This window comes from Dermacentor andersoni, chromosome 4, assembly GCF_023375885.2.
Source record: "Dermacentor andersoni chromosome 4, qqDerAnde1_hic_scaffold, whole genome shotgun sequence".
NCBI classification, from domain to species: Eukaryota; Metazoa; Arthropoda; class Arachnida; order Ixodida; family Ixodidae; genus Dermacentor; species Dermacentor andersoni.
Window position 1 is genome coordinate 37336177 of NC_092817.1, and position 16650 is coordinate 37352826.

The following is a 16650-nucleotide window of genomic DNA, read 5'->3' on the forward strand; positions in this document are numbered from 1 at the left end:
TTGCTCTACCTTTTCACTTACAATTTTATTGTGGCTAAAAGCTCACTGCATCATCGTTTGCATGGATGTGCATAGATTTTAATTAATATTTTCTCGTTATTTATGAAATCCTGACAATAGGAGGACAAGCAACCTTTTTTAACATTTCACTGTGAGCACCATGCACAAATGGAATATATTTAAATATATACACAGGACAACGTTTATTATATTTTTTAAAGAGAAGGAGGTAGCCAAGTAACAATTATTTCTAATGGCATGGATAGCCTATGCACAGAGAATGAATATGTTGCTTGATGTTAACGTCGCTCCAAATTGCTTGGTGTGCTTTTTTGACCCTGAAAAAGATCCTACAGACTTCAGCGACCCCTCCTGCAGAGTCTTTCATCAACGGTGTGTGAAATGCAGGCGAACGATACATGTCTCAGTATTGCTTCCCTTTCCAGTAGACATTCGTAACAAGTCACTAAAAAAAAAATCTAATCTGATAATTTACAACATTTATTACGGATGGAAACATCGCCACTTGCATGCAGAAGTCATAAATATATATAATTCACTCAGTAACCGAAATGAGGCCAAGCTGGATTCACTCGAAATCAGAATCAATATTGCACATGCTCAGCAGCCCTTATACTGGACTCACAGTAAAAAACGAAAGAAAAGAAAGAGAAAGGAAAAGGAAGAAAAGAGGCTGCAATATCGGTGGAAAGGCGAGGCACTGGAAAGGCGAGGCAGTACTAGTGATAGCGAAGTATAAGACAGTTACACGGAGGAAGACTACACCACCAAGAGACCAGTCTCTTTGGACTCGCGCTGTGAAATTCAACTGTCTCTTACTATGAGGTCTTGTAAATACTCATATAAGACGGTCAATTCAGTGAACAATTCTTCGAGGTCATATGAAGTTTCTTCAAGTGCAACCGATATTAAAGGCTATATATATACATATTGTGGCAGGGGGGGGAGGGGGCGAAAGGCTTACTCACAAACATCTCGAAATTTCAGTACAAGTGTGCACAAACCATGTAGACAGGCTAAAAAAAAAACAAACAAAAAAAAACAAAAAAACAAGGCATATGATAACACTATGAACAATATAACACAACGAAAGAGCACTCAAGCAGCAAGAACCAACCTTGCTGCATTCAGCTGTTGTTCTCTCATCTCAAGCTCACTAGCGAGACGGTCACGCTCTTCCTGGGCCATGTCTTTTTTTTCTGATAAGGTCTTTCGGTCCGCTAAAATCTGCGCTTGTATCTCACGCATCTTCTCCTCGGAAATGGCTGCAGAAACAACAAAGCAGCATATATGGCCCATACACACACAAACAGATGTGGCAATGAATGCCTCTTTATTGATGTCCTCCAGAGTACAAGTCAACCATCACAGACACAAGGGGACTTATACTATGCTTGGCAAGATTTGGGCTGGTGAGATAATAGCTGATTTTCAAAGCAGCAACATGGTGCGTATGTACCACATGTTGCAGCAAAGGCGCTAGGTGACCTCAAAAGTGATGCAACAGAGAAAGGAATAATTTTTGAATATTTGTAAGCCATTTAACTAAAGTTCATTAACTTCCTCGTTAATTTTAGCCCAGTGTCATCACTGTGGGAAAGAAACCAGTGAGTGCACAAGGTGTGTAAATGTAGTAATAGGAATGATAGAAAAAATGGTGATGCACCTGCAACCCATTTACTTAAGGCTGAAAACCTGGTACACTGCATTTAAAGTTGGCGGACGTCAAGGAACTTGTCTGACGATGGGTCACATGTGGTCTCCTGACACCACATATAGCGAGTGTGTGCACCCTTTGTCAAAATAAATAAAAACAGTGCACACATGAGTGCAGCTGGCTAAAGGTTGTGCTGTTGGCGTCACGCTGCGTCCTGCAGTGAAAAAGTCCTTCAGTTCAATAGTCAGAGAGATCAAAAAGGAGATTAAGTCTCGTAATCATTTTCCAGAAATTTCTAGCATCACCCAGCCACAACACAGCAGGATTGTGCCTCTGGTAGTTTTGTTTCTTCTAACAAAGACTGTACAGGTAGCCGTTACTCTAAAACAGTAGATAAGTTAGCCTTGTAGTGAAAGGAACTCTACTGAGAGAGAATTTATGAAGCAAATACAACATGCAGGAAGCATTCAAACTACTATCATTAAATGAACAAATGAACTATCGGGAGTGCACTGAAAAAGATGTGAAATTCACGAACCTTTTTTTCGTTTCCGCTTGTCCTTTTTATCAGTGTTGTCATCACCACAGCTAGCTTCTTCACTACTGTCATCCTCCGGTGTTGAATCATCAGCCCCTAAACAGCAATAGATACTCTAAGAAATCTGCAATTTATGCCTGACTAACAGCTACCACACCATTACCAGAAAGTATTTTCCTGCTGAAGCTACTTCAACAGACAAATAATCAATTAACCCTTTGAAGGTTTTAGCGGTACATGTACGGCGGCAGTTTTCTGTCCCGCAAGGTCTTTGCCGTACGGGTACGGTTCCGACCCTCCGTTTGAAATTTCGCGCCATAATGACGATGCGTCCTCACCGGGAGGTGCTGCCACCTCTTAGCCCTTATAAGATGCGTTTGAAAATGGTGCTACCTTCTTGGGGAGATAAACAGAGCTGATTGCTAGCTTCAGCACGTCGCTCAGACTGCGGCAACGCCCCTTTGGCGGTTTCGGTTTCGCCGCGTGATCGCAACGGAGGCGCGCGAAACGTCATTTTTTTCTTTGTCGGCATTCTCTTGCATGGCGGTGGAAGTTGATTTCTATCTTGATTGGCGCTGCTCTTAGCTTGCTTATCAGCGCCGTTCGCGAGGTATTCTCGCTCTCAGTGGCAACGCGCTTACGCGAGAGGGTGCCTCAGACCTCTGCCCAAGGCAACCGCACGCAGAGATGTCATGTGTGCGCCAACACAACTCCTCTCTCCAAGAGAACAGACACGCATTTTAGGTGTGCAGACTGCGATAAGACGCTGTGCGTAGACCCGTGTTTCAAGGAGTACCACGCTCGGAAATACTATTGAACATTTTGCAGTTCTGAGTAATGCCGACACCAAAATACTGTCCCTAATTATTTTTTACTATTTATTCCCGACTTTATACATTTTGTACATTCAAGATCCGCAATAAAGTCATTTGACCACCTGGGAAAGCTTTTTTCAATATAATTTGACCCTCAAAGGGTTAATATACAGTCAAACCTCGTTATGTATAAAGAAGTCGCATAAGACATAAAAATACCTTTTTTAGATGTAATATTCATTATATAAGCATAAATTCATCATACACTGATATCAGTAAGAAATATTTCAGGTTTAGTTCATTATATCTGATAATCACAGTTATATCTGTGTTCATTATATTCAGGTTTGACTGTATCTCGTGGATGGAATGCAGAGAAATCGCACCTGTCATCACCTTCGTAAAAGCATGTTCCTGTAACATCAACAGCACATAAGCCATCACAACTACTTTTCTGGAAAAGACTTATGTCCTCTCAAATGTATGGGTGACAGGGCCTTAGTCAGGCAGACAATGTACTGCCTTTAGCCTTGCCATCCAAGACCTTCACTGTGTCTAAATCAATGCTGAATAATAATAATAAAAAAAAAATCCAGGTTCACCATTTCAAAAAATAACTTATGCTCTTAGTTAATGAATGCTGGCAAGCAGTAACAATTTCTTTACATTTGTCAATTCAAAGGCGAGCATAACACTGCATCAGTTTAAAATATTAACTTGTGTGATGTAAAACTTAAAACCACCTACAATATAGCTAGATGGCTGACCATCTATAAATGGAAAAAGACAGCACACCTTCCTGCAGCTGTTTTCTGAGGTCTTCAATTTCCTTTTGAAACTGACGAAGCAGGGCATCCTTTGGATCTTCATTGATACGGGCCTTGTTCTTTATGTTCTTGGCTCGGTTGGCATAACGAAGAGCACTAATTGTTTCATCATAGTTATAGTCGGCAGGGCCAATATTGGTGCACTGTAAATATTGAATAAATACGTAAGCATCAGAGAAATACAGCGACAAAAGTTAATGTTTACCAGGCACTCAGACATGCAATAATTGAAGTTATTGCGTTAACATGCAGAGATTGGGCATCACAACAGAATAGGATATTTATGGATGTACTCTAATGGCCCACAACTCTCAATAAAAGTTAGGGAAAGAAACTAATTATTTTTCGCCGAAACTTAAAATATGACAACAGAACGTCTCCTGTCAGTGCACTGAGAACAAGGCGTCGCGTGGCTGCATTTACCTCTGAAAATGCTCATGACACACTTCTCCAAATTCATATCTCTTAAAGGGAAACTAAAGGCAAATATTAAGTCAATGTGGAATAATAAAATACCATTCCGAAAACCTTGTAGCACTTGTTTCTTGCCAAGAAAGGACTTAGTTCCAGAGAAAATAACAATTGAAGTGGCCGCATTCCCCTAACGTAATTCAAGTCCCCTGCCATGAACAAAGCAGTGTGACGCTGCATACGTAATCACCGCCCTTTACTGCCATCAATTAGTAAAATGGCGCCCTAGAACTGGCACTGCAGCGTTTTGCGTAAAACGCAAAAGTGTGGCCACAAAACAAGCTAGAAATTAAGAGAAGCATATGCTTATCATAAACACAGGACACCTATCTTCTCAGGCTCATCTCATCGCCACAGACCTCACTGATGCTCCTAATAAGGACACACGGGCTCGCAGTGCTGGACTATATTTCAGTGACTTAAGCACACAGGAACATATAATGCTGCCGAGAGGTTGCGGTGCCAACGTCATTGTGTACTGTGATAGCAGGCCACACACTGTCCCTACCCAGCGCAAGGACTGTGAGGACTTGCTTGCAGTTAGTACAAGTTTCAAGAGCCAGCACATGCAAAATTTGCATGTGACCTGCACCCCGATAACATTTCTAAATATTATTACTGTTTGGTGCGGGTTATATGCACAAAATACGGTAGTTCTAGCCATGAGCTGCTTGAATGAGTGCTTTATATCTGTATAGGTCTACATCCTGATGTGTATTCACTGCACTTTTGTGCAATAATCTTGCAGTTTTGCAACAACTGGCTTTTGCACAGCTGGCTGGGCCTACTGGCTTATAATTTCAATCATGCAGCAAACTGCCCAGATCTTTTTTGTTTTGCTACTGGAAGCCACATAGTGGTACACACATGATTAGGCTGCACCAATGTAGGGCAGTGTCATAAGACCATATTGGTGCACAGCTGTGGTTGTGAGAGTGGAGTAAGACTGGTAAGTGGTAGAAATAGTCAAGTGTCATTCGAATATGGCAACCACTGAGGGACTTGATCGAGAAGAGACAAGACAATAAGGTGTATTGCCTCACATTCGCATGCAGGTTCAGGTAAACGGACATAAAAGGCGAATATTAATTCAAGCTAAAGTGATAGACTAATACTCAAAAACATCTAAGGTGTGAATATTATCAAGAACAGAGCTAAGCGAGACATTGAGGTAATTGTAAAAAATTAAAATTAAATTATGGGGTTTTACGTGCCAAAACTACTTTCTGATTATGAGGCACGCCGTAGTGGAGGACTCCGGAAATTTCGACCACCTGGGGTTCTTTAACGTGCACCTAAATCTAAGTACACGGGTGTTTTCGCATTTCGCCCCCATCGAAATGCGGCCGCCGTGGCCGGGATTCGATCCCGCGACCTCGTGCTCAGCAGCCTAACACCATAGCCACTGAGCAACCACGGCGGGTGAGGTAATTGTAGGACATGAATTGAGAGACTGTCAGGACATTCTTTGTACTATCCTGATGTCATTGTAATGCCTCATTATAATTGTATCACTAGTACTCAACCACCGATCACTGAATAAAAGAATAATTGCATTACAAGACGGAAGAAAATGGTAGTTGTCCACCTCTATTTTATTCCTAAAAAAAAAAAGAAGGGGCTCATTGACATTACCCTTGACAATGACACAGGTGGTCGAAAGGTTTCATTTTCCCTTGTCCCTGCGCAGCTCGCAATCTCACGTTTTGTTAATTTCGCTATCACATGTGCTGCACAACAGTTAGTGAGATGTTAATACAAGAGCAGCACATACCCAGTGCATTTGTGGCACAGCTCGATAAAGCATTGGCATGAAAGATGTTCATTGAAAAGCAGCATATACCTAGTGCATTTGTGGTGCAGCCTGCTAAAGCATTGGATTGCTGTACTTGAGGAACACTTGTGACATGGGTTTGATTCTGGATTGGAGAAATTTAAAGGATCTTTTTTGTCATTGTAGAGCGGCACATACCCAGTGACCTAAGTTGGCATCAAAGGGGTTTATTGAAGACCAGCACAGACCCAGTGCTCCAAGTCGGCGTCAAAGATTTTAATTTAAGAGTGGTACATACCCAGTCCTGCATCTACCGTGACCCTTGTCGGCGGGAAGGTGGTTCGCTGAAGAGTGGCACATATGTATACATTCCCTCATAATCAGTGATCAGTGACTCAACTTGGTCTGATGGTTGGTCTCAAATTCGAACCCCGTTCCTTCAGCACAGCAGCCCAATGCTCTAATCATTCGACCATGGAGTACACAGTGACCCAGGTAGGCAGAAAAACGGTTCGATACTAACGTGCATAGGTAGGTAGATAGTTAACCCCCAGAAAGTCCGTGAAGTACCCTGAGAATGCTAACGGATTAGAAATCTAAACCCTTAACAACTGTAACTTTCAGTTCTCGTTGTGCTGATAACATTCACAGCAGTGAAAGAGAGCCAACTAGGATCACTTTTGTAATATTGGGCCAAAAAATTTATTGGATGTGGACTTTGTGAAAAGGTTGCATTTCTGCGAAGATTGGGCAAGCAGCCTGGAACTCACGTTAACAGTCCATAGTAATAAGTGCTGCCAATACTGCACTGCACTATTTTTACAGGGTGCATGACTGAACTGTGCAGGCATTTTGCTTCTTTAAGGAACCCACGTCTCACTAATTTTTTTGGTTTACTATACATAATGCGCAATGCTGTGAATGAAACTTTGCGCCCCAGCAAGGTGTCGATATCCAGTTTCGCATCCCAGACCACAACAAATGTTTCTTCAACTGTGAAGCTTTCTTTCTGAGGAACCCACATGGGTTTTTGTAGCTTTGTGCCAGGACTGGGTGGATGACAATTTTTCATTTCATAAGTAGTCCAGCTGCAAATCAATGCTCCTTGAAGTGCACAAGCAGTGCTCAAGTACACAAGAAGTGCTCCTTGAAGCTGATAAGTACACATGGCCGCTGGCCACACCATGACTGCAGACAGTCTATCATTCCTTATCTCTAACACCTGTCCAAACATAAATCTTATATTGACCGCAAATAAAGACGGGGAGAAGCAGAAGAGAACACATAAACAACACAGGCGGTAACTTTCAACTCCTTATGTGTTTTCTTCCGCCTGTCCCCGTCTTTATTTGCGGTCAATATGATATGCAGTAAACACCAACTAAGCCAAACTGAAGTTCTTCTGTAACATAAATCGTAACCCACATCAAAGATACATCATAATGTGAATCGAAAGCAAACTGAACACACATCACACCTAACACAGCATTCTTTTTTCTCATGTGGCTGTTAGAAGCTATTAGAAAAAACGGCACCTCTTCAATACAGCCGAGAGCGCCTCATGATGACAATTGCCAAAGCACAGCAATCACCAAAGTTTAATAGGAGAAAAAAGAACTGAAAAATTATTTGATTCATTGATCCACGGTGTTTAAGGTACCTAAGCTACAATTTAAGGGCACTAAAGCCCAGACCACACGTACGCTTGCAGACATGTGCAAGCTCACATCAACGCAGCTAACGCCTGCCACGCCTCGCGAGGAACGACGGTTTGCATCTACAAAGACGTGCAACAGCACACGCTCACTGGGCTCACTCATAGACGCCTTGGCAGACACTACTTGTACTTTGTTGCTGACAGTGTTTCAAAAATGCTTCGGTATCTATAAACCTAATTGTTATATTTTTATAGCTGTTGGATCAGCATAAAAAGGAAAGAAGAAGCACTTTTCTACGTGATATAAATCTGCTTCACTCAGAGCTGAATGTACCGCATCATAGCTGGGCAGTCAGGCTTGCAAACGCGAGGCAGCTTAAGCACACGATAAAAGTGGAGCTGTTCACAGAGATCGCGCCACATTTCAATGCGTACGGGCCGTGCCGCACCGTCTGTGCATGTGTGAGCACGCGGATGAGAGCTTGCGTGCGTCCACAAGCGTACATGCTGTCTGGGCTTAAGAGATCTTGCAGAGGAGTTCTCGGCATTAATTTTGACTAACCAAGAGTCCTCACTGTACACATAAGTTTGTGTAGATTAGTGTTATTGGATTCTGCCTCCATCGAAGTGAAGCTGCAGGGCCCCTGAGAAAGTGTGAAAGCATTTTTTCAGAACCCCTACAGGGCACTTGAAAAAATGTGAAAAAGTAGCCCGCAAACATTTTTTCACATTTTGTCAGTATCACACACTATGTATAAAGTGCGAACACAATTTCATGGGAGAGGGTAACAAATTTTACTTGCCATCAAGGTCTTGGAATTCCCACCAAGTGAATCTTGCAACAGGCGGGTTAGTTTCGAATTCCGATAAGGCACGTGCGTGCTTTTGCCATCAACCAGAGCAGAGATAACATTGCCGAGGGTTGACAGCGACAAGTTGATTTTCGATGCCTCTCGTAGCCTCTGACCTGAAGAGCCCGTTTTGCTCTGACGCTCAGAACCCTGGAAAGGAAAGCAAGAACACAATACTCAATAAATATTTCTGAAAGCTAAAAAACAGTGAGTAAGATGCAGTCCTGAATGAAGCACCCACTTCTTTTTGAATCCCTGAAAGAAGAGCACAGTGCAGTTGGCTTATAGTTACATAAAATTATAAATTCATGGAATGACTATAAAGTTATATTTGCTTATAAGTTAATAATGTCTGCAACAACAAGAAAAGATTTATTAAACCCAATGTTTAAGGTACAACTTGGCTCCTTCCTCAGGGGTTTAACAGGAGATCGTGCAGTGCACAACAGTGCAGCTTTATATAAGGCTTTTATCTTTATCAACTTTTAGAAATGAATTAAAAATAGAAATCCATGTTTATCTCAATAAACATGGATTTATAATAAACATGGAACAGGGTTATCTCTATACATGTTCTCAGCAGTTGTGTGTCCCTTTAACACCTCGAGAAGCACCAAAGCTTATCTATAATCTGTGACAGAATCATTACTACCTTGCTTCCAGTGCCTCTGTCTCAATAAAGAGTTCATGATAGCATAAACGGAGGAGATGAACAAGAAAGGAAGTAAAATAAGCACTGCCCTGTCAGACCTTGTCCTGTCTCCTTTTTCATTCAGAAGCATAGACTGTTGGGCCAGTTGGTGCATCATGTAGTGTCGTTGAGTGGAAATACGGGTGGGAAAAAACGGAGTGGACAGGACCAAACGTCTGTCCTGTCCACTCCATTTTTTCCCACCCGTATTTCTGCTCAACGACACTACACGATCCTTTTTCATTAATTTGTTCCTACTTGCGCTATTCACCACGAACGTATAACTAACCGGTCCAGTTTTCTACCGTGCAGCAATGACAGGTTGCCCATGACATTAGTTGTAGCTTTATTGTGCCAGCCTTTGTTTGAGACTTCATACAAGCAGAAAGTTTATCCTGAACTTCTTGCTTCATGTTGTAAACTGTCATGCAAAAACAAAGCTAGTGTGCTGTGCCAACAGCAGTGCTCTCGTGTTTAAGTTTGTGGGAGCCAGCGCGAAGAGGTAGCTACAGTAGCCACAGTTTACATAGGCCAGCCAGCTATGGTGCAGCAGCATGTCAGGAGCGTCCGACACCGCAGCCGCTCTGGTCAAGTGCACTAGCGTAGTCTATTCTTGCATTACCTGCATGCTGGCCCTCTTTTTCTTCACCTGCTTTGGAGGCGATAGTCGCGCCGCTACAGGGCCCCCCTCCTAGTGCAAAACATGACTGAAATAGTCCAATCGTAAAGTCCATGTAAAGTGTGCAGATGGTGTCGTCATTGGTAGTGTCGGGTTCACGGCATCCGAGAGAGATGTACCAGGCAGCACCAGCAGCATAGGTTATGAGCAAGGCGCAGCCACAGTGATACGTTAGTGTGAAATCATGACCTGCCACAGGTTCTCGCAGATGCCCGTGCCTGTAGAAGTTGGAGCTCGAAAAGCAGACCATCTGGCAGCTTGGGACTTGCGTGGAGATAACACAAGTGTTGGTCACTCATGTTGTTGACATAGAAGTGATTCTCAAATTGAAGATAACCAAACAGCAGAGCTGCCACTGCAACACTTCGGTAGGCGCTGCGTCCGTGGAAAGCGTGAGCACAAAACATCGGAAGGCTCACTTGCTGCTGCTTGCCGTGAAATTTGAAATGTCGGTAGCATCAGGGTTGTGGTGGTCGCTGAATGCATTGCGAAGGTTGCGCTTGTGGCATTGCTGTGCCTGCGAGAGCGAAATTTGCACCTAGTGGAGCTGGTGGAAGAGCCTCTCTATCAGTGATGAGTGAGGTGCCCCCAAATGGAAAGCGGACAGCTTGCGAGAACGTCCAATGAGGGAGAGCGGTGGGCCGTAGAATAGCCGAAAGCACTTCTGTTTGGCTCAGTGAATTCCTTGGAAAGAGTCGTTGCGCAGCTGCCTTTGAGCTGGGGAGGAGGCTCATGAACCAAGTAGAGGTTTGATGCTGGGGACGGTGTGTGCTGACCATCGGCGTGAGTGGAGGCAGGCGATGTTGGACGATCAGACGCGGAATGATGCAAAGGTTCAAACGGTGAGAGCAGTTGTGACTGAGCTCAAGGTGACGAAGTGAGGAGGATGGCTGCCCGCAACTCCTCACATAAGTTGGGGCTGGAAGGTGACAGCTGGAGCCTGGAACCAGATATCCAGTATGTCGATGTAGAATTCCTGGACACCCTACAACCGCAGGACATCTTCCAGACTGCGTGGGGCCATGTCGCTTGCCTTAGTAGCGTCAGTGCACTGACACTGTCATGGCTGGGCTCGGTTGTCCGGGCCACCAATTTGCGAGTCGGCACTAGCATGGCTGGGCTCCGTCATACGGGTCGCCAATTTGTGGGAGCCAGCTCGAAGAGGTAGCCACCATAGCCACAGTTTATTTAGGCTGGGCAGCCATGGTGCAGCGGAATGTCAAGAGCAGCCGACACCGCAGCCACTCAGGTCGAGCGCACTAGCGTGTTCTAATCTTGTGCTACCTGCAGGCTAGCCCTCTTTTTCTTTGCCTGCTTTGGAGGCGACAGTTGTGCCACTACAAGTTACAGCTTCGCACCCCAATTTTGCCATGCTGATAGATATAAACACAATCCTGATTTAAACTTTCTTTGTAACACACTCCCAAAGAAGTTTGCACCCTTTGGGGAATATTTTGTCCCGCAACAATAACCACCATCTGCCTTGCTTGCCTTTCCTTTCTTTAACACTGCAAGCCTGGTAACTCCAGGTCACAAACCACATGAGCATTATCAGCGTGACATAGCATTCTCAACAGAAAATTAGTGAGTGCAGATTTTTCAAGAAGGAAAACGCAAGAGAGGCAGATGACAATTATTGTTGTGGGACAAGATAAGCCCCAAAGGGTCAAACTTTCTTAAGAGTGCATAATTACTACAGTGAAAACAATGAAGATGAAGGGGAAACAAGAAATGACAGAACCATGAGCTGTCTCTCCTTCATCTTTGTTGTTTGCACTGTTGCAGTAATTATGAATCAATACCAACTAGCCCAATTCACTATTTTTCTTTTGTCTGTTTACAGTTATTTACAACTTGAGTATGCCTCTCCTTTGCCCAATTTGTAAAATACAGTAATGTGTTCTCCACGCAAAATGACTCCCTGCTTCCTTCCATTTGACGCATCCTGTTGATAGTGCGACATCTGAGCACCTCTTCATGCACCACATAAATTCACTCCACAATTCAGCACACGATTCCACACAATGCAAATGAGTGGTGCATGTGCACATATTTCAAAATTATGATTTCCATTGGGAGAACATGAGCACTCAAAAGCACGCTGAAAGTGCGCTTTTTAAACGCCGAATGTTTCAGTGGTCGAACAAGAGCAGCGTTGCTGTGCTGAGAGCAGTTTTGATGTGCCAAGAGCAGCCAGGAGCAGTTCAAACTGCTCTCGCCTGAAAAGTGGAGTATGGAGGAAGTCCTGTGACTAATACTGTCATATTCTCCTCATTAATTTTTATCTTGCTTAAGCCGGCGAGCGCAGCAGCAATGGCAGCAGCCAAGCATAGTTGGTGTTTTGGCCCCAGTGATTTTGATGTCGTTGATACAAGTAAGCTTTGCAACAATTCAGCACCAGATGCTGGCATTTCTAGTCCAACTTGCCTGTCGTCGGATGCATGGGGGACAGCAGCAGCAAAGCGTCTTTGCCTTGCTGAAGTGCTTGAGACGCTTAACGGTGACAGCAGCGACAACTGCTTGAGCTCAAGTTCAGATTCGAGTTGCAGTTCAACGGAAAACACTAGCGATGATGATGACTATAAAATATATGCAGCAATGTTTCAAGAGCTTTCTTCGCTGCTGGAGAAAAGACCAAAAGTGGATTCATATATTGCATGCAAAGACTCCGACAAGGAGGTGAGACGTTCATCTTCCAAGGGTGGTGAGATCACTAAAGTGCCTGCTTCTTGCTTTTTTTTTTGTTCAAAAGAAATTTCAGCATCAAGTGGCCAGTGGCAGACCTATTGGAAGCTGAATTCGCAAGTCGCCACACTGCCCTAAGAAGAACATTGCACAAAAGTATGTACGTGGCCACAAATGGTGACAGTGGCAAGCCCGAGAGATCACAACACGATCACAAGTGTTTTGCCGCTCTCCCACAAAGAATGCTGGGACGTCGATAACGTTGATCACATGGAACATTTCTCCTCATACGTCCCTCTCCCACTTGCTCTCTGGATGCACGATGCGTTCCAGTGGTGGGTTGAGCGTCCCTGCTCTCACTGCGCCGCACCTCTGCTCCTGTTCTCCCAATGGAATTCACCATTAGGGGTGTGGAAAAATCAAATCTTTAATTTCAAAGTGAATAAAATATGTTTTTGTATATTTTTCAAATATGAATACTGCTGGTTATGCAAAAATTCTATTTTTTTTTAACCAACCAAAGGTACAAAAAAATAATCAAGTTTATTGCATAGCAAATTATGTACAGGAAAATTATGCTTCTTGGTCAACAAAATACTTTAGTGCAACACCTTTTCTTGACAGTATCATAGGTGCAGTTATTTAAAGTTGTCATGAAAGAAGGACAGCTGCTTGACATATTTGGTGCATAGCCACCATCCTCCTGCATGTCGCAATTCCTTCAGACACTGAAAAGAGCCACTCAATGGACACATTAAAGTGTGGTGTTGGTAAGTACCTCTTCGCAAGTCAAGCCAACAGTAGGCACCATACGCATGCTACCTCTCACACAGATCTTTTTGGTGAAAAATTTCGTCAGACACATATCTTTCAACCTGTTTTTATAGCAGTGAAAATTGTCACCACAAACAAGTGAAAATTTCTGCTGGTTGATGAGCTTATCAGTCTTTCCACAGTGCTGATGTGGAAGGAGCCTCTTTCAGGAGGTTTCATTGTTGTGGACATAACCGGGTTCCTTGGTGTTGAAACTTTCCTTGCTTCTGCAAAAGCCAGCTGTTTAACCCAATTTGCCATTAAGCATCCTGATGGTACTCGGCTGCTTTAAAGCAAGGGTCAAAAAACATTGCCAATCTTGCTACCTGATCAAAATTGTAGTTTGGAAACTGTGTTTTTAGGCCCTCAGATTAATAGCAGATAGATGTTTCCTCCTACTGGCTAGTGTTGTCCAAATGCAAGAAAACGCAGTATAGTATAGGCACTTGAGGTGACAGTGTTGGGTAGGCATAAGTACCAGCAGTGGCCCCATGATAGTGACCCCTCCTTACTTTTGATATACTTCACCGTACGGCAAATATGCTTCAACGGAATACATTGTGTGCTTTGCCGCAAAACACAGCTCTACTGCGGCAAAGTTTACTTAAAAACCCAACGACTGCAATTTTCGCATGTTCGAATATTTGGAATAGTAAATGTATCTTTCATACTGAATCAAATAATAACCGGGCCTGCATGCTTATATTTAACTCCATTATGACGTTATGCTGTGTGGCAAACCAAGTGGGAAAAAAAAACATCAAATGAATATTTGCCCACCGCTTATCAAAATAATTACAATACACAAGTATCATCGTTTCACATGCCACAGATCCAAGCATAGATTTGTACAGCCCGAATTTATGGACAAAAGTCTTGTAGTTGTGAGACTAGTTGGTTAGAGAATTAAAAATGACTGTTGATAACAGCCATAATACATTCGAATCCCGTTAATTCAGCCCTGATGGGACCGATGAAACTGATTGAAATATCCGGTGGGTCGAATTAAACAACTCACAGAACAAATTTTGCGTGCAGCTGTTCAGTTGCTTTGAATTTGCGATATACTGAGGCAAAGAACTTGAATGTGAAAGGCAGGGTCCTCTCTGCGGCGGCGCAGAGGTTCTGCTCGCGCAGCTCGTTTAGCAGCAGCAGCGGCAGAGGAACCACTTTCACCGGCTGCATCGCTCACTGTTCAGAAAGGAAGCGTGATCACGAGAATGCGTGGCTTGCACGGAGCACATTCTCTAGCGGTGGCGGCGCAGGCGAAGTGGCGCATGTGCAGTGGGTCCGAAGCTTACATCAGCGCTTTGTTTTGTGGGGATGCGTGACTCTCACGCCTCCCCTGAGATCTAGTTTTCCCGCATAGCTCGTCTCCTGCAGGGCGGCTTCGCCCGCCGCGTGGCCTGGCGCCCGCGGCGGTCGGGGTGGTTGAAGCGCAGTGCGAGAGATGGCGCTAGTGTTGCGCTGCGGCGGGGTTACTTAGGCGCGGGAAAGAAAGGCTCTGGCTCTTGAGCGGCGGACTGACGAACGCGCCGGACGTACCGCGCGCGCGCGCCAATCCATGGTTCTGCGAGACCGTCTCGCGTGGCCGCCTTGGAACGCGCCACCGTTCACGTGACCGTACACGCGAACGACCAGGCGTTGGGATCCAGCATGGGGCGAACATATTCGCTCGCTATGCGGTCGCGGTAAGTCGGACTTCTAGATTTGTCGCGCGCCCATCGGCATGTTTTGGAGATAGCAACTCGGCTAGCAGGCATTGATCTATGAAAGGTGCAATAAATGCCCTTGTGATTGTTTGCACTACTGTGTTGTCGCTCCTTTGTCCCAAGAGTACGGAGGAGAACCCTCCCATATCTCCCACAGTTTCCATATATGGTATCAGTGGATGCGCTCATTGCAAGCCTTAGTAATGACAGAATCGGCGACCAGATGACGACGCACGCTACTATGGTGCCATCTCGTAGCTGGTCACTACCATGGAGCATGACTCGTGTGGCACTCCGCTTTCCTCCTCACGCTCCCTTTGTTATCGCCATCTTTCATCATCCGCTGCACTCCGCGTTCGTTCTGTCGGTTACGACGCCGCCGAGGTCAACGTAGGAAGGGTGCCTAAGAACTGCGCTCTAAAACAACAAAACACGCCTGATTAATTTGGTAATATTTTTGCACTACTAAAACGCCCCCGAACCAAATGTGCGCTCGCTTTCTCATCATCATCATCATCCCATTTTATGTCCACTGCAGGACGAAGACCTCTCCCTGCGATCTCCAATTACCCATGTCTTGTGCCAACTGATTCCAACTAGTGACCGTGAATTTCCTAATTTCATCGCACCACCTAGTCTTCTGCAGTCCTTGACTGTGCTTCCCTTCTCTTGGCACTCATTCTGTAACCCTAATGGTCCACCGGTTACCTAACCTACGCATTACATGACCTGCCCAGCTCCATTTCTTTCTCTTAATGTCAATTAGAATATCGGCTATCCCTGTTTGCCCTCTGATCCACCACCGCTCTCTTTCTGTCTCTTAACATTACGCCTAACATTCTTCGTTTCATCGCTCTTTACGCAGTCCTTAACTTGTTCTCAAGCTTCCTTGTCAGTCTCCAAGTTTCTGCCCCATATGGTAGCACTGGCAAAATGCACTCATTGTACACCTTTCTTTTCAATGATAATAGTAAGCTTCGAGTCAGGAGCTTACCGTGTCTGTCATATGCACTCCAACCCATTTTTATTCTTCTGTAAATTTCCTTCTCATGATCAGGGTTCCCTGTGAGTAATAGACCTAGGTAAACGTACTCCTTCACAGACTCTAGAGGCTGACTGGCAATCCTGAAATCTTGTGCCCTAGCCCAGCTATTGATCTTTATTTTTGTCTTCTGCATGTTAATCTTCAACCCCGCTCTTACACTCTCTCTGTTAAGGCCCTCAATCATATGTTGTAACTCGTCCCCAGTGTTGCTGAACAGGACAATGTCACCTGCAAACCGAAGGTTGCTGAGATATTCGCCGTTGATCGTCACTCCTAAGCCTTCCCAGTTTAATAGCTTGAATAATTCTTCCAAGCACACAGCAAATAGCATTGGACAGATTGTGTCTCCTTGACTGACCCCTTTCTTTATAGGTATCTTCCTACTTTTCTTGTGGAGAATTAAGGTACCTGTGG

The 16650-nt window shown here is 44.3% G+C and overlaps 1 protein-coding gene across 3 annotated transcripts in view; it reads right to left on the reverse strand.

The window, feature by feature from the left end:
- Klp64D (kinesin-like protein 64D) overlaps positions 1-16650 on the reverse strand; it is a 46953-nt gene that overhangs the window by 19706 nt on the left and 10597 nt on the right. For all 3 annotated transcript variants that reach the window (XM_072287785.1, XM_072287784.1, XM_055073613.2), the window contains 4 exons: positions 8564-8761; positions 3827-4001; positions 2217-2312; positions 1139-1286 (listed from right to left, as the gene is read on the reverse strand). In XM_072287785.1, coding sequence (XP_072143886.1) covers positions 1139-1286; positions 2217-2312; positions 3827-4001; positions 8564-8761 — 617 coding nt within the window. The remainder of the gene's footprint in view (positions 1-1138; positions 1287-2216; positions 2313-3826; positions 4002-8563; positions 8762-16650) is intronic.